At 38.2% G+C, this 23795-nt stretch overlaps 1 protein-coding gene across 2 annotated transcripts in view; it reads left to right on the forward strand.

The window, feature by feature from the left end:
• Window positions 1–23795, forward strand: part of RSBN1L (round spermatid basic protein 1 like) — a 46680-nt gene that overhangs the window by 17352 nt on the left and 5533 nt on the right. The window contains exons 3-8 of one of the 2 annotated variants that reach the window (XM_048300469.1): window positions 4382–4642; window positions 4961–5025; window positions 17777–17914; window positions 18113–18255; window positions 18788–18955; window positions 23675–23783. In XM_048300469.1, coding sequence (XP_048156426.1) covers window positions 4382–4642; window positions 4961–5025; window positions 17777–17914; window positions 18113–18255; window positions 18788–18955; window positions 23675–23783 — 884 coding nt within the window. Of the gene's footprint in view, window positions 1–4381; window positions 5026–17776; window positions 17915–18112; window positions 18256–18787; window positions 18956–23674; window positions 23784–23795 lie in introns of both variants that reach the window. The other variant, XM_048300468.1, reaches the window with a different exon arrangement.

The following is a 23795-nucleotide window of genomic DNA, read 5'->3' on the forward strand; positions in this document are numbered from 1 at the left end:
GAAGCAGTGCATTTTACTTCAAAGTATTTTGATATATGCAGCAGAGGAGTGACTGAATAAGTGTGTTTCTGCTCCTCTCTACAGCTAATGTAGAAGAAGAAAAAGAAGAAAGTATTTATTGGGCATTGCTGATAGCAATTTCAGTATTCCAGCAAGGTAACTCCTTTTGCTCTTGAAGTATTTGCAGCTTCTGAGCAGCTTTAAACATCTACTTCAGAGTGGATCTTTGAAATTCATCAGAGCAGAAGCCTTAGGCTAGAAATGTGCTTCCTTCTCTGTCACATTCTATTCAAGCTTTACTGAGAAAAGAAATTGTTTTTTCATTTTGTGTTTGTATTCTCCAGGAGAACTGTCTGTATGCCGAAATAATTGAACATACTCTAAAATTGGGCATATGCAGTTGTCTAAGCAATATGGATAGCAAGTACCACTCACACCCATTGTAAGAGGACAGATGGAGGAAATTGTAGACTGATCCGTATTACAGTTAAATGAACTAAAATTTTACCTTTAAAAGGTAAATTTTATAACTTTGATAAATTTAAAAGTTCAAGTGTTTGAGTTATAAAAATTTCTCTTTAGGTTTGCTAGGAAATTGATCCTATCTCATAAATGTACTGTTGGGTGAGGTGATGGGACTTTTTTTTTTTTTTTATAACCATTGTTAAAAATTCAGCTTTTTTCAGTGCTGGGGTGGACAGAGAAGGTGTGAGTGACAGGGTAGCCAAGCAGACCAGGGTGGTTTGCTGCCCTGAGGAGGGGTGGGTTCTGGTACCCTTTGTGTCCTGCTCCCGGTGGTCTGTATGCTTTAATTCCTGTCTGACAGTGCTGTGAACCAGTTCACTAATCCAGCAGCAGAGTGAATGGTTTTCTGCTGAGCCATTAAGTTACTGTGCAATAGATGAGCATCAGTCAGTAGCAGCAGTGGTGCAGGACTGTGCCCCAGGAGCAGTGACAGAGGAGAGTGGCGGCTTGAATCATCTGACAGTGAACTCGTACATTGCTCAGCTATATCATATCCATTTGAAGGCTGAATTAATAATTAAGAATGTCACATTTTTTCAGTCTTCCAATATACAATTTAATTTAAAAATATTTTTTCTTTGTAATCAAGAAGAATTCAAGAATCAAGAATTACTTTAATCTTCTGGTTAAAAAATTTTATCTCCTCTGAAGGTTTTGTAGAGATGGCATAAAAACAAACAGAAGGAAAGATAAATATTCTTCACTTAAAAAATGTCTTACTGTAATTCCTTCTAGGGTTTTGAGTGCTTCCATAGATGTATACCAAATTAAATAAAATGTACTTTTACAAGTGGTTTTGAAGACAAACCTTTTTGGATATGTTCACGTGAACTTTGCGTAATTTGAGACTGATTCACATCCCATCTACATTGTTTCTGCCTTAAAGGCATCACCTACAACGATCATCCAGTTCAACTGCATGACCACTTCAGGGCTAACTTCAAGAGTTAAACCATGTTGTTAAGGGCATTGTCCAAATCCCTCTTAAACACTGACTGCCTTGGAGTATTGACCACCTCTATAAGGAAGCCTGTTCTGTTGTTTAATAGTGGAATTTTTTTGTTTATTTAGTTGGTTTTTAAATTTTATTGCATAGCTGCATCTTGAAATACATTAAGTGATGGATTAAAGAAACAGCCACCACATATTACAGGAGCAGTTGAATGAAACTATGAAATTGATTGTTAGTAAAACTTTTCAGAAGATCAAATCAAAGGGAATGGGACAGATTGAAAGGGGAAATCAAATTGTCTTCTTTCTTGTACTGTAGGAATGGAAGTCAGTTTTTGTTGTTTTGCACAGATACAGATTCATACCCATCTTTTATATAAGTACTTTACATTTCAGCTAGTAATGATGGAATGTAATTTAACAGCTGGATGTTCAGCAAGAAGATATAGATGCCGATCTTGAATTGTCTTAGGATTTTCTTTGGTGATTACAGACATACTCAAGCAGGAGATAGCAATTTGGTTCTTACCACAGCAGATAGTTTCTTGCTTTGAAGAAACCTTTCTCTGCCATAGGTGAAGCCTTAGATCTGAGTGACTAGTTTCAACAAAAATCTGAGCTCCATTTAAAAACATGTAAAAGTGGGTTGCCAGGTAACTCCTGCTTCCCCCTGCATCACCTTGCTCCAGCATTTGGTGCTATAATTCCATAGTTTGTATATTCAAACTAATATAGTATCTGCAGAATGCTTGACTTCTTTGTGCTATCCATCGGTATAGCAAAAAATTTTCATATTTAGGGTGAAACAATTTTAAAATGCTAAGTTAAAGCGTTTTTAAGAGTTTGCAGTGTCTGTATACTCGTGGATGCTTTCCAGTTATGTATTCCTGCAGTCAGGAGGAGGGGAAAAATGTCTGAGTCTGTATTTTGAGATTTGTATTGAGATTTCAAAGCCTGCAGTATGTAACTTCCCACTGTCACAAACCATTTCTTTGTTTTTATTTCCCCCTGACTGGAGCTGGTGCCATAATGACACCATTACAATACCCCAGAACGTGAGCAGTAGGTGATTTTTGTGAGGTGATGACATTTCACTCAAGTATCCTGCCACCCTGAATGAACTATTTTCAGGATTCCTCTAAGGTTGAGGTACTTAGTTGTTGTACACGTGTTGCTGCTCTTCCTGGTCTTTTCATGCATGCTAGACTTAAAGACTCTGGTCTTTCAGACAGAAGATATTAACAAAGAAGTGGTGAATATTGCATCTACCAGATGAAGCAGTCCTGTTGCAGAGGTTTGATGCTGGATTTACATTAAATTTAGCCTAAGAAAGTACACACTTCCATGAAGATACTCTGCCTTTTGGCAGTTGAACTAACTTAGCTAAAAGTGAAATTGTGTTCAGAGAGTGTGCCGTGTTAAATCTGATTCTGAGTGAAGGGAGTTTTTGTAGTTACTGACTGTGTGGATTAGGTTAAGAAATCCTAGAGCCTGTTTCCTTGTTTGGGCTAAATAAAAAATGAGCACTCAGGGCACTTCTTCCCCTCTGTGAGAAAATAGAGTCCAGGGAGATAACTAACTCTGCCTCAACTTCAGGAATCCCAGAGGTACTTAGCTGCTGTTACAAACCTCAAGAGGCTCAGAGACAAATGTCTTAATTGCTTTTTCTCCTTTCCAGTATCTGCATCTTCCATGTCCAACCTCTTAATCATCAGCAAGAATTTGTGATTCCGTGCACCAACAGTTGTGGTCCCTTTTTTTTGTTTGTTTGTTTGTTTGTTTTTTGGTTTTGTTTTTTTTCTGGGTTTTTTGGGCTTGGGGTTTTTTGGTTTTTTTTTTTTTTTGGTTGTTGTTTTTAAAGGGCTCTTGTGAGTTACTTGGGCTGATGATGGCAAGCTGAAAATAATCTACTGCAGCATAGTAGTAGAGACTGGCTAACTTTTGTGGATTTCAGGTTACTTAGTCTTGCAATGAAATACGGTTTTTAACCTTCTAAGCTTCTGTGTTTGAACTTGCTGGTCTTGAATCGCTAGGTGTGAATATAATTTTGTGCTGAAACATACCCATAAACTTCATTTTACTATGTGCTAAATCATTTTGACTGCTTGATCTTAGGGCAGTGTAGTGCTAGAAGTTTTTTTGGCTACCACTTCTATTACTTGCAAAAAAAAGTATGCCCTCATTTGTTTAAAACAAGTGAGAACATTTACCTTGGGAATCACTTGAATATGTTATCCCCAAATGAGTAATTTCTGCCTTTAGGACATTACAGTTTGTTTTCACTTCAGCTTGCATATTATGTGAACTTGAAGCTAGTTTCTGTTTTGTGAGCATTTTCTGTAGTGTGTCTTTTGTTTTAATTTTATTTATTTTTTAATATGTATGGGGTCAGTTTTTAGACATTCTCACATGTACTGCTTCAACAAAGTTTATCTAGTTGTGAAAGAATAACCATGCAAAGCCCATCAGACAAGGTCGGTTCTGGCAATGGCATCTCGTGGACAGCAGCTTGCTGCTGTGGGTTTATATCCCAGGATGGTTTGTAATTCCCTTGTTTGGCAGTGTTGGACAGCTGTCCTGTGATGTCTCTGGACTTTCTGGGACAGTAACTGCTAATGACCAGTTAAAAGGAGTGATGGACTGTGACTCATCATGAAAGCAGCCTTGGGAGACTTGGGTTATTGTGATGTCTTTCCCTGGCTGTCTCAGCTTATTTATCAGTTGTAATAAGACCATGGCAGGTGTCTCTTACCCTCCTCACGTCTGGTAAGATACACATTTTGACCCTTGCTTTTGGTCTCTGGTCTTTGTGTGCCATGGTGAGGGTTTTGGTGACTTTGAATCCCAATCTTTAAATACATATTTTGTATAAAAACATTCTTATTTTTTTCTTAACTCTCAACAGGTGGGAAGGAGAAACCAAAAACCAATGCAGAAGAGCTACAGATTAAAAAAGTTAAGAAGAAAAAGAAAAAGAAACATAAAGAGAACGAGAAGAGGAAGCGTCCAAAAATGTACAGCAAATCCATTCAGACCATCTGCTCAGGATTGGTTTCTGATATTGAGGATCAGGAAGCCAAAGGCATCATAGATGATCATCTTAAGGATTTCAATGGGAAAAATATGGATACCAAGAAGGACTGTGAGTCCAAGATACCAGAGAACAGTGAGTTTCCATTTGTCTCGTTAAAGGAGCCACGGGTTCAAAATAAACTCAAAAGGTTGGACACATTGGAGTTCAAACAGCTGATTCATATTGAGCACCAGCCTAACGGAGGTGCATCAGTTATCCATGCCTACAGTAATGAACTCTCCCACTTGTCTCCTGTGGAGATGGAGAGATTTGCAGAAGAGTTTGTGGGTCTGGTTTTTAGTGAAAATGAAAACTGTGCAGCTTACTATGTAATGGGTATTGTTCATGGGGCAGCTACTTATTTACCTGACTTTTTAGACTACTTTTCATTTAATTTTCCCAATTCACCAGTGAAAATGGAGATTTTGGGAAAGAAAGATATAGAGACAACGACTATGTCAAATTTTCATGCTCAGGTAAGAGGTTATGCATTTTACTTTCTAAAGTCATATAATGGTTTCAAACAACTGTGAATGGGTTTTTTTAAGAGTAGTTGCTACTAGCTGTGCTATGTGGATGACACAGAAACGAGAGTTTTCTTTAAGTCAGTTCTGTGGTATTAAAGATGAGAAGAGACATAAAATTGTTAACTGAGACATAAAACCAGGTTTTTGGGGGGAGGGGAAGTGTTTGCATGCTTGTGTGTGTAGGTTTCTTTGGATTTGTGTCTGTAGCTGAAGTTTAACCATGAGTTTTGGAGGGTTAAAATGGTTTAGCTGTGATTTTCTGGGTGTCTGAACTGTAGTTTATCTGTTTGAATTTTGTCATAAAACTGAAATGCTTTAATACAATGTTATACATAAAAACTTGTGTAGGGCTCAGTTAAATTAGCTGTGTTTGTAGTTTGGGTTTTCTAAATCCATCCTTAAAGGAGAACTTGGAGGTTAATGTGGCTATTTGGTCCTTAGCCCTTTGCATTTCTACTCACTTGATTGGGTTCTCTGGAAAGCTCTTAAGTTAAATGGCAGACTGACTGGCAGCTTTTGAATATTTTTTTTATTTTAAATTTTTTGGAGAGAAATGACTGCATACTCTCTTAACAACAGCTACTGATTAAACATCACTTCTGCTGTTCATTAACTTGCTGTAGAAAATACATTTCTGTTGCACGGAAATTATTTATAGCACTGGTTTTCAGGAAGAAAAAATCTGTCTGATTTTTTACCTTGATGTTGTGGTTATTGCAAAAAGCCCCTACAGTGAGTATGAAACAACTTATGAAGAAACTCAATCCTGTTTTTAATTACATCAACTTTATCTCACAATTACCCTTTTAACTCCCTTATTTATGAATTTAGATGTTGTATGGATTAGCTTTAAACTGTTTGAGTCTTCACTTTTGACTTGCAAAGAGTTAAGTGTAAGTTACACTGTCATCTTTTTCATGAAAAACATGCTTTTTTTTTTTCTTTGGCTGCATAAACATTTGCATAGAACACTTGCATGTATTGACAAATTTCAGGTGTGTGTTATCCACAAAGATACACAGAACTAAAATGTTGCTGCAAGAGAACCTTTGCAGTTCTGGCTGAGAAAATATCTACTGCCATGGAATATGAATATTCTGTGAACTACAGTCACAGAATATTCATATTCCATGACAGTAGAAAAACATTCCATGTTTTTCTTGAGTATATAAACTGAATCATTAATAATAAAAATCACAGAATGTATTATGGGCACCTCTGCAGAGCTGCTCCGTCTTTGGCCATTTTATGTAAGAAAAGCTGGGTCTGTCCTTTTAAGTATGTTCCTGAAATCCAACTGGTTTTCTTGGGTAGCATTACCACAAGCATAGCTGTGTGCTATAACCTGCCCTAAAGAAATAGTTAAGAAAGGCCCAAATTTTATTGGTGTGAGTTATAATAGAATTATTTTATTAGAAGGATAGATTAAATTGCTATTACAATAGTAACATCAGTATGTGTAGTTAAACCAGTCCTGTGTGTGTTGGGGTTGAAATCATAGTTCCCTGTTTTTGTGTAAGTGAAGGAGGAACAGAGAGAGGCTGTGGTAGATGAAAGAAGCCAAACTGTATTATTACAGCATTCAACTGATCAGCTCCATGGTCTGTCTTCAAAGCTGTGTTTTGCTTGGCTGGAGGTTTAGTTCTGGTATCTTCTTTTCCTTTGTGTTCCCTCATTTTTTTTCCTTAGTTTTCATGGCATTTTATCACTTCTCAATTTGGTTGCTTGACAGAAAATGCTTGGCTCCTGTATTTTTGCTAACTAAGGGATATGTGGTGTAGTAATAACTTGTACAGGCAAACACCAGACTTAAATAATCTTCTGTGCAGCACTCCTGTTTCCTGGAATATTTAAGTCAGTATCTTGGTTACCTAGTTATTGGTTCTATTTTTCCTTATGATTTTCTTATTTCTGTCTTACTTTGGTTGGTTGTTTTTTTTTCACGTGGTCTGCTGCTCCAGTTGAAATGTTTTGTTAGCTTTGTGTTCTCCTTTCTGACTTGTTACGTTTTGTGCAAATTGAGAACATTCTTCTGTCTCTCTGAGTTCTTTGTGAATCTTTTAAAGGGATTCTTATGTCCTATTGCAGTATATTTTGATGAAACTTTAAATGTATTTAGTTTTCTGTTCCTACATTGCCCAAGCTTTGTGCTGTGGTGTTCCTTGTCCTGAGCAGCCTGAGCAATGTCTAGCAGTTGTTGTATAGCATCAGTTGAGCAACGAGTTGTTTTCTGAGGTCTAAGTAGGAAGCTGATTTTATCAAATCTGCTTTGAGTATGTACTTCATCAGCTTTAAGAAACTTGGGTGTTCCTTTGCTAATTTTAACTAAAACACTAAAATGAAGCTCACTTTGGTACAAGAGGTTCTTTGGTGGTTCCTCAGAGCTCATGTAGCACATGCAATCAGTCTGACAAATGTAAGTACTTAAAAAAATCTAAGCAAGTATTATAAAAAGGAGAAAGAAGGTTGAGCTAAGCCTGAAATGGAAAGTATTATAGAGTGTTTTATCAGTTTCTGTTTTTCAAGTTGATCCTTTTGGTACTATTTAATCTTCCACCTCCTGTTTTGTAACAGATGTGGGTTTGGAATTTTTTGGTTTTAAGTAATGCATATTTTTAAGTCATCAAGTTCTGTGACAAGAGGCTGATTTTGCAGTAAATTCTGTTGCTGAGGTCAAAATTGGAGTCCTCCTAAGCTTGCCTGGAAGGTCTTCATCTCTCAAGTAATTTATTTAGTTTACATGGTTGTAGAGTTGAAAACGAACTCCTTTCAGCTTCCTTCTCAATACACCTGTGTCAGACAGGAGTAAGGTAATTTTACTTGTTAAAAGATTTTAAGGGTCAGAAATTTGTTAGGATATTTACAGCAGGTGCAGGAGAGAGAAATGTGGAACTGGTTATTTCTAATGAGAATTAGCTTTTAAATTTTGCAGGGAGAGGAATTGGGGAGTTTTTCATCATCTAGCTTGGGCCTATGCCTAAGTACTCCTTAAATTTTTTTTGTGTTAGTGGAACAGTTCTTTGTGAACTGACTGTAAGGCCTAGTCAGACAGTTTCTGTAAAAAATGAAATGTTTCTGGGCAAAATGAAATTAGTCTGGATGTCCTTGTAGCCAGTAAGTTAGTCCTTCAGGTGGTGAAAAACTGTCTTGTAGCTCCATCTTCCCTGGGCTCTCTCATTTGTGTAGATGGCAACAGCTGCATCAGTTACCTGATAGCCATGAATCTTGTCAGGTTCTTATGAGGATTTTAAAGAACATAAATAATCAGCTTTTGCCACCTACTTGCAGCTTACATCACTTCTCTTAAGCTATATAGTGCTGTTGAGACAAATCTTAATATTTTGAGCTCATTACCTTTTCCTTGTGCTGGGCAAGAGTAAATTTTTATTGCTGTGCTGAAACCCCAAAGCTCACAGTTGATGTTTAACTGGAACAGTGCTTAGTGCATTGATTTTACTGTCTTGTCCCAGAGGCAACTTCTTAGTATAGGAGAAGTAAAATGCTGTACAGTACCCCCCAGTTCCTCTGCTGCAAGACAAGATTGGACTATTTTAAAGCCATATCTGACAAGTACTTTGTCTGATGTGTTTGTGAGAGATCTCAAGGTGATTCCACTCCTTCCAAAGAAATCTGTTTTAAAATATTTTTTTTTCTTGTTTGTCCTTTTATCCTTTTATTCTGATCTTTAGTGGATGAGGCAAACAATTTATCATTTTCTTTCAGTTTTCTCTATATTTGAAGATTGCTTAACAGCTCATTTTTTCCCCTCTCCCTAGATTAAGTAATTTGAGTTATTTCAGTCTACAATTACATGTTTTACCCTTATTAGTCTTAGTGTTCTCTCCTTATGCTCACTTCAGTCATCCTTATTTTTGCTTAAAATACAGTGCTAAAAATCGACAGTGTCTGCCTGGTGTATTGATGTCAAGGACTGTGAGAAGATTGCCGCAAGTGTTTTGTGCATTATTGCTCTTGGTTATCTATTTCTTCCTTTTTCAGAGCAGTTTGTGATCTGCTGTAGCAGCAGCTCCTGCTACTTGAGTCACTCCTGTTTTCATGTTTATGCCGTTCATTAAATATATATGTGAGTGTAGTTCTTGCTTTTGTTTAAACTGAATTATATCCTTTGCATTCAGACCCACTCTCCAGTTTCAAGATCTTGTTAATTTTGATCCTTTCCTGTAATGGACTTGCTGTGTTGTGAAACCTGTGGGTTTCGTGAGGATACACTGTGTTCAAAAGAAGGACCCTTGCTGCCTGCCTAAAAATTGGATAGTTACATGAGCACAGACAAAACTGCCCACAGTTTGCTCTTTGTAGACCGTGTTTCTGTAGCAGTTTTTAGAACATAATGCAAATGTCAACTGTCAAGATGTCTACTGGTCCTCTGAAAAAGTCTCTCCAGTCACAGAAACAAAGGTTAGTTTGACTTGATTTTTTTTTTCTCATGACCATGTTTATTAGTTCTTACTATCTTATTTTCTAGGTAGACGATAGTTGTATCCAGCTAAGTGGTTTTTTTTTTTTTTCTGGAAATTGGAATTAGGCTAAATAGTCTCTAACTCCTCTGTCTTCTCTTGACACCTATTTCTTTAAGATGGCGTGTTATTGACTTCCAGATTTGAAGAACTCATTTTGTGGTTTTGAGTTAGAATCATGGAGTGGTTTGTGTTGGAAGGGACCCTAAAGACCATCTAGTTCCAACCACCTGCCATGGGCAGGGACAGGACACCTCCCACTACACCAGGTTGGTCGGAGCCCCATCCAGCCTGGCCTTGAACACCTCCAGGGATGGGCCATCTGTAACTTTTCTGGGCAACCTGTTCCAGTGCCTCACCACCCTTAAAACAAAGAAATTCTTTATAATATCTAAACTTCTTTCAGTTTGAACCCCTTGTCCTGTGACTTCATGCCCTTGTACACTGTCCCTTTCCACCTGTCTTGTAGCTCCCTTTAGGTACTTGAAGGTTGCTCTAAGGTCTCCCTGGAGCCTCTTCCACAGGCTGAACAACTCCAATCTGTCTATGAAGAGTCTGTTTTCATAGGAGACATGCTTCAGCCCTCTCATCATCTTCATGGCCTTCCTCTGGACTTGCTCCAACAGGCTGATGCCCTTCCTGTGCTGGGACCCCAGAGCTGGATGCAGCACTGCAGGTGGGATCCCACCAGAGCAGAGGGGCAGAATCTTTGTTTTCAATAGAATTTGCTTCTTCCTTTTAAGCTGGTCAAATGTTTGGTTAGTTATTAAAAAGATGCAACATTTTTTAGCAACTGCTTGCTGTTACAAGTCCCCCAAAATAAAGCTTACTTTTGTTTTCTCCTTTTGGATGGTGAAAAATTAAATTTTACCTCTGTTAAAGCAAATATATTGCCGCATTCTCTTTTTTTTAATCTAAAAAAGATTGATTCTTCTAAAAATTCTTCTTAAAAAAATCATAAAAAGGATTCTTTATCTAAATTTTTTTTTTAAAAAATCATGTCTTAAAAACTAATCTGTAAGACTACATTTAAGAGTCTTCTTGATAGATGATGGCAACATATTGTCTTAAAGCACAAGAAGTTTTCACTTACTGAATACCATTGAACAAAGAATGAGTTCACAGGGAATGACATTAGAAATCTGCAACACATGCTCATTTGTTCTCCACTTAGAAATTTCTTTAAGAAATTTAGATTTCTTCTTGATAGCTTCATCCAATATGAGATAACAATCTTGTTCTACCCTTTTTAGTCACATACTCTGTATTGACAAAACCCAAACCTAAATAAAACCCTGGAGGTTTGTGCTGGCAGCTCAGACAGGATCTGAGACTGACCCTGTCATGGATCTGCTTGAGCTACAAGAGCAGTAGTAGTTACTTTGCTTTTACCACGTCATTTTCCATGAAGGTATCCAATTGATGCTATCCTTAATTTTTTATTCATTTAAAAAAATTCTTTGTCAACTGCTTCACTGTTTTTGTGTTGATGGAATTCAGAATAAAAGTGAAGTAACTTTTGCTTTTAAAAACCTCTGTCCATCCATGGTATTATTTGAGGATTTCAGCTGCAGGGTGAAACATGTCAGGTGATAAATGAACTACAGTGGTCAAAGGACACTGGTGAAGCTAATAATGCTGTAAAAATCTTGGGATTGCATTTTCAGAAACTCCCAATCGGGAAATACTATTTGTTGAAATTAGGATTTTAATGACAATTGTGTAATGACAGAACTCTCAAGACATCCCATTCTGATACCAGAATCCTGACCTAAAAAAGGAAAAAATTGTGAAGGAGGGAGTATGAAGTACATGTGGTTTAATAGTAAAAAGTGGCCAAGCAGATTAATGAGTATTTGTAAAATCAGAGCAGTTTTGATGAGTATTTGTTCAATGTTAGTTCCCATTTGAAATTGGAAGTACAAGGAAGCATTTAAGGATTTGAAAAAAGTTGGCAAGGAACAGAAAACCATTTGGGCACTTTATTGAAATGTACCAAATTAGCAGGAATGGTGATGGCCTATTCATGGCTGTAGCATTTGAGATAACACTGACTGTGAAATTAGATGTGTTCCATTCTGAGATACCAGTGTGTAAGTGCATTCCTTGTGCACTTGTGTAGCAAAACCCTCTATTCCCTCAATGTCCTTGCTTATTCTTAGGTGATGTAATGTGTAGCGGGTTCGGTTTGTAACCGGGCAGAAACACCAATTTAGTGTAGTGGTTTGGTCCAAAATACTCATTACTGTTTACCTTCTGTGAGATAAGAATTAGGAGAAACGCAAAGCAGGCACCAACCTTGAAAGAATATAAAGAAGTTTATTAACAGACCTGAAAGAAGAAAGAGGGGGAAAAAAAAAAATCATACCACACCTTCAGAACACTTCTCCTCCCCCCCCACCTTTCTCCCTTCTCCCAGTGACAATGTAAAAAGACAACCCTTGAGATGTTCAGTCTGTTTACCACTTCCATAATAACCTTGTTCAGTCCATTTAGGAAGAGGAGTCTCTCTTGCCCATGCTATGAAAACATTATCACGAGACAGCTGCCCAGGTTGGTTCTCTGCTCGCATCATGTGGGAGTCCCTTCCCACGACTTGCAGCTTTTCCCAACTGCTTTTGAGGGTCCACTCTTGAATTACAGGGGTACAATTTTAAGGTTGAGCCATTCAGAAACAAAAGTTCTCTTTGCCCATCTCTGGGAGCATTTCATCTCTAAGAACAGAGGCCCTTCTCCTTCCCTGGGAGCAAAGGGTCCTCCTCATCTTCATCTTTAGGACTATCTCTGGGAGCATCTCTAGGAACAGAGGTCTTCCCCTTTCCTTGTGGAGTAAGAATCTTCATCACTTCCATCTCTCCCTGTTCAAACTTCTCATGAAATTACAGCTGCTTCAGCATCTGCCTATCTCAGCGCAGGTGCTTTTGCTCACAAGTACACGTTGAACACTCCACCCTCCATGCCTTCATGAAATTACAACAGGTACTCTGATACATCATAGCTTTACAGCAGAATTTCAGCTTTAAGCATCTCCTCTTTCTCCTCCCTCAGGTTTTCAGCTCTTCACAGCACTAAAAGGGTTGATCTCACCCAGGCCTTGCAGCTGGAATGAAGCGTATCGCTGTCGGTCCCATGATCTCTGCCGGACAGCAGTGCAGCTTCAGCTGAATCTTGGCCACACTGGTGGGGGGTGGGAGCTGAGCCTCTCCGGCTGCCCGCAGCAGGGCTGGGGGGGGGTTCCGCGGGTGGAACAGGTCCATCGGCTCCAGGATGGCCGTGGCCTGGCCCGGCCTGGCCCAAGCAGGGCCTGGGCTGGGCCCTCTGTCCCCCACACGGGGCCCGCAGCCACCTGTCCCAGCACTGGAAACGAGAGAGAACTTGGGGGGGGAGTTTGTCTACTCTTAAGTGTGGATCACAGAGGCAGTCACAATTTTAAGTGGCTCAAAGAATTGTCCATATTCAAACTGGCCAGCTGATAGGTTCTGTCAGGTCACAGAGGAAGCTGTAAAGCACCCCTTTGCAAGAACATCACTTCTGCGACTATGCTTTGCTAACCCATGACGTAATGTCTTTGGGTTTTTTTGTTGGTCTTTGTTGGACTTTATGGGTTTCTTGAAATTATTTTGGGTTCAGTTGGTGGATAATATTTTTGTTTGTTGTTGGCTATTTTTTTTCTCTTCAAAACCTCCTTGGTTTTAAAGGTGAAAAATTGAAATAAATTTAAACCTTTAAATTAATTACAGAGTCTCAACTGAAAAAAACCCCAAAACCCTCCACCCAAACCCCACAACAGCCCACACCCTACTGTATCAAAAATAGGAATTCAGTTGTTACTTGCCCCAGTTTACATTTTTTAAATTCCTCTCTTGAAAGGCATAGTCTCTCTGGATTGTTCCTTCCACTTTGTGAGTTATTCAAACACAAAATGGAAACGTCTTTAACATATAGTGTCTAAAATGTTTCCATTTGTAGGATGATAATGCTCAAATATATTTTTGGTTATTTTTATATATGTATGTATGTATTTTCACATTTAGTCTTCAGATTCTTGTTAGACACCAAGACATTTCTGTCAAAATATTTGCTATTGCATTAAAAAAATCAGTTGAGGCCATGTGAGTCACAGAAGCAGATAATTCTCAAGTTTTACTAATTGTGGATTCAGTGGTGGTTTTACTGTTACATTTTTCCATTACTGTGATGCAAGAGAGTAGCAGTCTCCTTTTGTGAGTTTTTAGGTGACATACTTCAAATGTAAGCTACATGAGAAGAAAGAAGCTAGGATGTTGTTTATTATTTTATGTTTCTCTTTTACTTGTCTGTAGTATTATACTGCATGTACTTGGTGATTTGTGTGTATATTCATTCCTGACCATGTGCTAGAAGAGCAGCGTGTCCTTGACTCCTCCTTTTATTAGGGATTTAAATTGTTCCAGTTTTGAGCAAGTCTGTAAAATTCTAAAAACCTAGTCACACTGTAACCTGTGAAATTACATCCATGAAGATCACTTTATAGAAGGTATATATATAAAACACTTCATATATTTAATACTTCATTAGAGGTCAGTGCATTATTTAATCTAGAATTTGATGAGTAAGTACTGGTTTTAGTACATCAATATTGTTTTTGTGAGTTTAGAAATACATAGAGGAATCTATTTCTCTTCCTATGAACAAACCAGCCAAAGGATACTGACAGTAAAAGGAAGGGAAAATGTTGCTTTTGTCTAACATGCCATAGGTTATATTTATTTGGTTGTTGTCTTTATTGGGATTAGTTTTATGTTTGTCAACAGTCAAACATCAGTGGGATGTTTTGGTGTTTTCACACTGTTACTTAGTAGCACTCTAAGTTGAAGTAAGTGAAAATTAGCTAGTTCTCCCCACTAAGAATGATCTCACCTTTTTGTGAGTGCTTGTCTAAGTCTTTAACCTGATCTAAGGTAGTGTAGTTTAAGCATCAACCTCTGCTCTAAGACTAGAGCTTAGGATGCTACAACCCAGTTCAGAGAAGAGATGTGATGGGAATTGCTTTTCACTGCCCACAGCTGCTTCATCTTTCAACCTCTCTCTTGTTCTTTCTGGCCAGGCATTAGTATTTATGGCCTATGTCTTTATTTAATTTTTATTATTTTCTAAAATAGAGAAATTTTTTAGGTGATTCCTGGATTAAATTCAGATCAGTTCCCTAGGCTTGCTCCCTGTCCATCTTCAGAGGACCTAATGCTATCAGGAAGGAAGGGAAAAGAGAGAGCGAATCTTCCCCTTTGATCACCAGCATGGATTTACTTCCTGTTTATACTGGGTCTGGACAAGTTAATTTTCTTTGTGGACTGTGTTTTGGATTTGTGACTAAAACTGTTGGTAACACTCTGGTGTTTTGGCTATTGCTGAGCATCAATGGCAGAGTGTCAAGGCTTCCAGGACCCCCCTGATGAGTAGGCTGAGGTGGGCAAGAAGCAGTGAGGGGACATGGTTGGGACAGCTGGTCCCAATTGACTGCAGGGATATTCTGTGCCATGTAACATCATGCTCAGCAAAAAATCCTGAGGTTGGCTGGAAGTTGCCTATTGCTTGAGGACTGCTGGGGCCTCAGTCTGCTTGTGGGGGTTGGTGAGTGGTGGAAAACACTACTTGGTGGTTTTTCTTCTTCAGTGTCCTCTAAATAAACTGTGTTCATCTGGACCCATACATTTCCTTGCCTTTCCTGTTCTCTCCCGTGTCTCACCATTGTGGGTGGTGAGTGAGCAGGCGCTTTAAGATCAGTATCTGCTGCCTGGGGTTAAGCCGCCACAGAGTTCTTAATCACTCAAAACATTTCATTCTGTATTTGCAATTATGTGATTCTGAATATGGTCCCAGAAGAAACCACTCATCATTTGTAACTTTGGCATTATTTTAGCATTCATGTTGGTATTTCTTCTCCTAAGCTGGATCTTGAGAAACAATTGTACTGCCTCGTGATCAAGGGGAGGTTGGTTGACCAGGAGAGCTGGGGCTGAAAGGGGTTGGACAAACAGTGCTTGAAAAAGTTGTGTTCATTTTTCAGTTTTAACTTTCAGTGGCATGGTCTTTTTTTGGGAACAGATGAAAAATTTCTTAATTGATCCTTCTTAATGCAAGTATTATTCTGCGGCTAAATACTTTGCTGACTTTATGCTTCATTACCAACACCTAGTGGTATATAAGCCAAATGGGTGGGTTGATCCAGCTGGAAGCTTCACAGCTTTTCCAAGCTTTAAGTTAGTATTTTTAGGAGAATTTTTAGAGTTTTTACTTGGAGTAGTTTCACAACCAGTTTATCATATGCTGTATGAATCATAAAATGATTTAGGATGAAAAAGATCTTCAAGACCTGTCTAAGAGTCCAACTGTTAACCCAGTCTTGCCAAATCCATCACTAAACCTTGTCCTTAAATTCCATATCTACTGGTCTTTTAATTGCCCCCAGGAATGGTGACTCAGTCATTTCCCTGGGTAGCTTGTTCCAGTGCTTGAGAATGTTTTTGGTGAAGAAATTTTTTTAATATCTAATCTAAACCTCGCTTGGCACAACTTCAGGCCATTTTCTCTTGTCTTCCCACTTGTTACTTGGGAGAGTGGTAGTAGGTAGGAGAAGGAAGCATGGAAGAAGGCAGAAAAATGGTTCTCTTTAATCAGGGATGTAGATGAAAACAGCATCTTAATATCCTGGGCTGAAGTAGTGGAATACTATGCTACTTATGTCAGTGGAAGAAACATCCTTTTGCAGGTTAGGCTTTTAATAAAGTGTCACAGATTTGTGGGTGTCCGTAGCTTCAGAAAGGGGTTTTAGGGTTCTTCCTTGCTCATTGCTGTAGTTGTACAAGCTCCTGATGCTTTGTGCCAGTGCAGATATAGCTGAGCACTGAGCTGATGCAGATTCAGCAAAAACGAATGTTTTCTGATATTTTATCACAAAATCACCAGCTGTCTCTGCAAAAAGCCCTGCAGGAATGTATGACTAAGGATTTGAGGAATAGCAGAATATTACTGGACTGTTCTTTTCAGTGTGTCTGTGATGGCTTGCTGTAGCATTAGCTAAGACACTTTGTAAATCCTACTTTTAGCCATTCTGCTGTTTGCTGGGAGGAATGAGTGATGATCTGAACAGTGTTTGGTTCTGCATTTCTGGAAAGATCTGGTTACATCAGTTGAGTTTCTCAGAAGGGCACAGTGTTGTTCCATGTTTTCTTTTCAGGAACTGCTGTTAATTGTCCTCTGCACTGCCATAACTACTAGGAATGTTGATGGTCTGGGTGAGGACCGTAGCTAAGCAGTATTTCATTAACTGTTTTCCTTGCACTTTCTTTCTTGCTTTGGATGCAGAATGTCTAGAGGTGCCATACAGGAGCCTTACTTGGTGCGTTCAGTAATCCATTTCCTCTTTCGTCTGTTCTGATTTCTTCACCATTCATCTCATAATGCCACTGTGTCTTTCAGCCTGTTAAATAGGAAATCAAAGCTTAAGTGGACATGATCCTCATCAATCTCATGCCTGAGTATTTTGGTGATCTATCACAACAGATCAGATTGTTGAAAAAAACCTTAATATGTGTTTCTGTTCAAATTTTACAGTAAAAGATTTCTCATGAGAGGTGAATGTTACAGCCCTTAAAGTCTGAAGGGAGGAGCACAAGATGTGCTAATACAGCACAGCAAAAATGAAGGAGTGACTACCATTGTCTTGCTTTTTGTACAAGCTCTTTATGAGCCTTGTGTTCACTGTTGTAATTTGCTCCAATTAATGTGCTCACAGAGAGGCCGTACTGGAGAGGATGATTAGCAGAGGAAGTGTTAAGAGTTAAATTACTTGTAACTCAGAGTTCTGCCTGTTGCAGGGAAAAGGTAGAAATTCATCTAGACTTGAGTAATCCAGGTAAGAATCCTTACTGACTAGTTACTGAGCAGAACATGTGTTGATATTTTTTTACAATTGCTGGTTTGGAATGTTATTTTCTTGAAAGGCAATAAATAGTTACTCCAGTTTACCTTCAGGTGTTAAAATATAAATTGTCATGGATGTTTAATAAGATCTTCTGTCTTTGAGTTTGTAGTAATTGACTTCATAAGTACACTTAAGTACACTGAAGACAAAAGGACTAATGTCAGAAAGCATAAGCATAGAGATTAAAGGTGTTAATTGAATGTAGATTTTGCACAGTAGAGGACTTGGTATAATTTTTGTTGTCATATTCTACTTGTAGGTAAAAAGAACATACTCTCATGGTACGTATAGAGCTGGCCCAATGAGACAGATCAGCCTGGTTGGAGCAGTTGATGAGGAAGTGGGGGATTACTTCCCTGAATTCCTTGATATGTTGGAAGAATCACCCTTCTTAAAAGTAAGGACAGAAGGGAATGGGCTGGGAGAAGGGGGACAACATGCTGTGTAGTGCTGTTATAATAAAGTGAGAGTATGTGATACTTGTTTAGATAATTGAGTGTTCTAATAAATATTTTCATCATGAGAGATAAAGGCTGCTTTTAACAAGTTTATTAAAGTAACTCACTTCAAAATTGTGGCTTGTATTTCCCATTAGTGTACACTGCCATGGGGAACACTTTCTAGTTTAAAATTAGAGAGTCGTAAAGACAGTGATGATGGTCCCATTATGTGGGTACGTCCAGGAGAACAGATGATCCCTGTGGCTGACATGCCAAAGTCACCTTTCAAAAGGAAGAGGTAAGTTGAATTGTTTTAATTGGTAAATGTCTGGCTAGTATTTTTTTCTTTACAAATTCATTTTATCCCAAATCTTTTACTGTTTGGTACTGTATGTTAATATAAATTTCTGTAAATCTTCATCTCCAAATACACTTTTTTGTTGTTTTGTTATGTAAGAATCCAGAATTTTTTTGTTTTAATTTTTACTGTGTAGCCAAGTAAGGTGCTGGTCCTTTTTGGAGCTTTAGTAGAAATTTAAGGTGAAAGCTTCAGGAAAATGTGTACACACATGCAATTACTGATTGCATGAGTGCCATGAGACTGGAATTGATATCCCTGTTGTTACATGTGAGTGGATGTTATGACCTCTGGGGATTTTTTTGCATAGCTCATTACATTTTTATTTTACCTAAATTTCACTGTCTTCCTGCTTGACTGTTTGACTCCTGCTCTCATTGAAGGGATTGTTCATCACAGTCCTATTGGCTATGGTGGAAATTAGATAATTCAGAGAAATTTCTATATCACTGTTACTGTTTTTCTTATGCAGAACTACCAATGAAATAAAAAACTTGCAGTACCTACCTCGAACCAGTGAACCCCGTGAAATGCTATTTGAAGACCGGACCCGAGCCCACGCAGATCACATAGGACAAGGTTTTGAGCGACAGACCACAGCTGCTGTGGGAGTGTTGAAGGCTGTGCACTGTGGCGAGTGGTAGGTGTTGATTGGCTTCACCTAGATGTCTGAAAAATGTTTGCCTGAATTGCTATTTATAATTGGGAGGGAGTGCAGAATAGGTTAATCTAGGATTAAAGATTTAATGAAGACTTCATAGTCTGGCTGAGCATTAGATGTTTGTCTGCCCTCTGCTAGCTCACATATGGTTTTGCTGTGTGGTTGAAACCAAAAGGTACCTTGCAGTGACAGTTCAATAGCTATAATTGAGTTGCTGTAACTGAGGTCATGTTAGATGTAAAAACACTTCACACTTTGTTTTGGTTAAAGTGGTGCATAGAGACTGAGCTGTTAATGCTGCACAGGTGCACATGGAGACCTTCTGGCAGTTCTTTGTGTTGTCTGGACATGAGCAGAATTCTTATGCTTCTGCTTCCCAAGTCATGGCTGTTACAACCCTGCTTTATCTATGGGAGCTCACCTAGGAAGATTCCTGTTAGAAGTTGTGTGATATTTTTTGGTGTCTGTCTTTGGAATTCCCATATGAGACTCTGGAAATGAAATGTGCCTCATTTGAAGCTTGTTTACATGTTAACCAAATAAAAAGCCCATAAACAGATGGGCTTCCTGGTCCAGATCTAAGAGGCATTTTTCAGGATCTTCAGATCTTGGAGAATGACCTTAGGTTTGGAGGAGGTTACCTTTGCATATGTAAACACTATAAATACCTTTTGTTCGTTGTGTCTGTCTAGCTATTAGAAGAGTGAATTCCCTTTGGATGAAATTGTGTGAATTTGTGTTACAGTGCATGAGTTCATTGACACAGAAAGTAGAATCGTTGTTGGGGAAGAACTGGACTGTTCAGATGATAATGTGTTTGTCTCTTGGGCTCTGAGGTTTTCAGTTTCCTTCCTCTTCAGGTCGATGACAGTGGGAGCCTTCAACTTCCTGCTTGCTTTGACTGAGATGCTGGGGTGAATTAAGACTGAGCAGGGGTAGCAGGACAAGAACTGAGATAACTGTGTAGATCTGAGTATTTTAGATTACACTTCGCACATTTGAGAGAGGGACTAGCAAAGGAAGTAAAGAAACCAAACAAAACCCCACTCCCTGAACTTGGATGTCTGTGGAGATTAAGAATTTAAATTGATAGTAATTTAAGTGTGTGGGAGCTTCCCATTCTCATCCTATAGCTTTATAGCATATTTGAAAGTACTTCAGTTTGGAGAATAAAACAGAAATACCAGCATTTCACTTCAGCATAAAGATGGAAAATGTTCTTTTAATTCAGTATAAAAAATTTGTGACTGATATATGGAGAGTAGTAAAATGTACAACACAAGCAACACAATAGAAGTTATGTATTTCAGGCTTGATTTAGCCTAAATGATAATTCCTGCTTTCCCTTTCCACTTTTGTGTAATTTTGAAAAGCTACTTCAGTGTACTTACATGATGAGAACTAATCAGGGCTTATGATAATGAAGCATTATTGATTAATGTAGCACATTAAAATAATTTCAGGTATTAGTTTTGCTGTAATAGGCAATCTGTGAGTGGATTTATTTTAAAGGAAACAACATGAATGGAAGTTTTGAAAAATCTAGTTCTGATTTTTGTTCAGTTTTGGTTTTTTTTTTAAATCTGTTAGAGTAGTTGAACAAACCTGAAAAGCTGGAGATACTCTGGGGTGATTAAGGCACTATGGCAGTAAAAATGAACATGTTCTAGTGATGAGATAATGTATATAAAAATAATGCTTTCTGTGAGGAGAAAATAAAGGAATTCCTGGGCTGATGAACTAAATCCATAAAAATGGATTGAGTGTGCAAAAAAAGTTTTATAAGTTGCTGTAGATTTAAAGAAAGTGGGATTTATTTCCTACTTGGTAGGGATGAATATTAATGCTAGGTGAGATAAATGGTGTCTTTCAGAACAGACAGGAACAGAACTGTTGAAAGGCAAAAGGCAGTTTATGGTGCTAGAGGACAGAAATGGAAACTAAATGTAGTATTTTGAAGAAGAAGAAAAAATTTTTTCCCTTTCCCAAGTGTGACAGGATCTTGATTTGAGGTATTTTGTAAAATTACTGTATTATGATATTCTTTTTATCATTTTGAGTATTTACAATTTACAGAAGAACTCTGACTATTGCTAGCAAACATCTTAAGGATGGCACTGAAATCTGATAAATGCAGGTGTGATCATGCTGATTACTTAATGCCATTTTCATAGGTGATAACAAGTGAGCTTTAGAACTTCCAAAATGCCTGTGAAACTTTAAATTATGGAAGTTTAGAAGATTTTTACGTGGGAAATTTGGGTGGGTTTTTACAGGGACAGCAAAAGGCACTTTGTAGCATTGTTGTTGGCAAAATGAAACCTGTGCTTCAGCAAGCAGCTTTCAAGCTTGTGTTGTAGAGACTGAAGTTGTGCTTCTCTGTATGATCATAGGAATTTGTTATATATTGCCAGAGTTTATGCATTAGGCCAGAAATATTAATGGTAAAACGTCTAGTCTTGAATCTGTTTTGAAAAGTTACAGCAAAAAGAATCCAGTCCTTTTGGAGAAGGAGGTTAAGGGGAAGAAATACTGCCAAAACCAGTTCTAGCAGTTCTCTAGTAGAGGCTTAAATGGGTTTTTCTGAAGTTATCTTACATTCTGTTTTCATTTAGTATCTTTTTGGACATTAACTGAACTTCTGTGCTACAGTTTTGCTTGGGGGTGGGTACATGATATCCTCTAAATTAAAGGTTTTGCAAAATAATTACCTCAAAGTTGTGCTAAAGATAGTCTGCAAATGCAGAATTTTAAATTATCTGACAGTATTTTTTCTCATTTGTTTGCAAAAGGAATGTTGTGTTTTGTGATAGAATTGCAGCACAGAGTTGGTGATGCATCCTCTAGGACAGATATATATGGACTGAGACTAGGAATGACAATGCATAAACCGCAATAGACACTGCTGGGAAAACACAGTGATTTGGATTGATGTTCTCTTAGTGTGCGAAATACTCTTTCAATTGATTTTAAGTCTTAACTTCATTTACAAATAGTGGTGACTCCAAATGCAAATTCATATTTTAAAAATAAATACCTGCATTATAAAAGGTAGATTAATGTAGTTAATGTTTTTTAAGACTGATTAGAAGTATTTCTGAAGCTTTTTGCTTTCAGTGTTTAAATTCTCTTTGGGAGTATATAGATAAAAATATAGAGATACATTTTAATCTTTGTAAAATTGAAAGTAAAATATGTGGTCTGAAAATTCTTCCTAGCATACTTTCAGTAGTTGATCTGGGATTTTTTTTTTCTCCTGAAAATAGCCTCAGACTGGTTCTTTTTTTGCTTTATTGAGGTCATGACCTAAATGAAATAAACATGTCTCCTGTGTTTAAAAAGCCTGAATGAACTGTACATCACTTTCTCGAACAGTAATAACAGGACATATATATCTGTATATATAAAGGTGATCATCTTGTTTTTAAAAAAGAGCACTTGAACATCTATTAGCTTCTGAAATGTATCAGCTCTGCTGCATCAGCTGCTCCCCAGGCCCCCTAGGTCTGACTTGTACCCTGGTTTTGGAGGGGCAACAGTGGGTGAGGGATGTACTGGAGGGGTGGCAGGAGCCAGCCCAGCCCTGCAGGTGGGAGAGGCAGGAGGACAGCAGTGGATCGTGGTTCTGATCCCTGGTTTCAATCCCTGGATGGATGGGCAGTGCCTGGATGCACAGCCTGTGCCCTATGCAGGCCAGGGAGGTGCTGCACTGTGTCAGCCCCGGGGGACTCCAGAGGAGGAGGGAAGGAAATCATCAAATAGGTTCTTTCTGGCTGAGCAACTGTCCTTGCAAAAGTGCTCCAATGTGAGCTTTATCCTTTATAAATGAAATCTTTGTATCATCACATTTAAATTTAAAAAAATCCTTTTAAAATGCAAACATCCCTGAAAAGCAAATATGTGGAGGTTTTTTTTTGTATGTGTTTTCAGTGGGGAACAGAGTTTGGCCTTTAGATCAGAAAGTGATAAGGATTGTATCTGCTTTTACCTTTTGTTAGCTGATTCTAGATAATGTCTCCAGAGGAACTTATAAATGGTGTACATTTCTTTGGGAGAGATGCTTTGGAGCTAGAGATGCTTCTCCTAACAATTTGGAGACAAAGCCTAATTCAGACTTTGCTCTTGTGTAGCTCTCTCTAGTGAGCATAAATAGGGATGTATTTTTAAGGGATATTTTGTGGAGGATGCCAGTATTGGCTGTTTACTGGCATTGTGGCAGCTTAATGTAGGTTCAGCTTTTATTCCTAACTCTGAACAAGGTGTTTGAGGCTGAGATGCTGAGCAGTTGTTGCCCAAGTGCTCCCAGTCAGACTGCTGTGTGCTCAGGTACCTGATGGGTGCATCATGTTGGAGTGCTGACAGAGTAAACCCAGTGTATTTGGGGCAGCTGTCTTTCAGCATCAAGGCAGACTAGAGGTCAGCTAAAAATAGGAATGAAAAATAGTGTATTTTGTTGGCCTTTTAATGCTGCCTTTATGTCCGCTTATAAAGAAATTGTAGTTAATTTGTTTAACCAGTTTAATGAGGTTGTGTTTTAGAATTAACCATTTTGGTCAATGTTTTTCTTTAAAAATGTAGGTTGTGCTAGAGTTGAGTTTAAGTTAAATAATTTGCTCTATGTTTGCTTGCAGACTTTTTGTTATCTTCTGTAGCATGTTAGTTTCAGCCTCTGACTGTGCATTTCTTACTCTTCTGTAGGTCTGAGCAGCCTCGTATAACCAAAGATGTAATTTGTTTTCATGCTGAGGACTTCTTGGAGGTAGTTCAGCGAATGCAGTTAGACTTGCATGAGCCTCCACTCTCACAGGTAAGCATGCTA

Source organism: Corvus hawaiiensis, chromosome 4 (assembly GCF_020740725.1).
Source record: "Corvus hawaiiensis isolate bCorHaw1 chromosome 4, bCorHaw1.pri.cur, whole genome shotgun sequence".
Taxonomy (NCBI): Eukaryota; Metazoa; Chordata; class Aves; order Passeriformes; family Corvidae; genus Corvus; species Corvus hawaiiensis.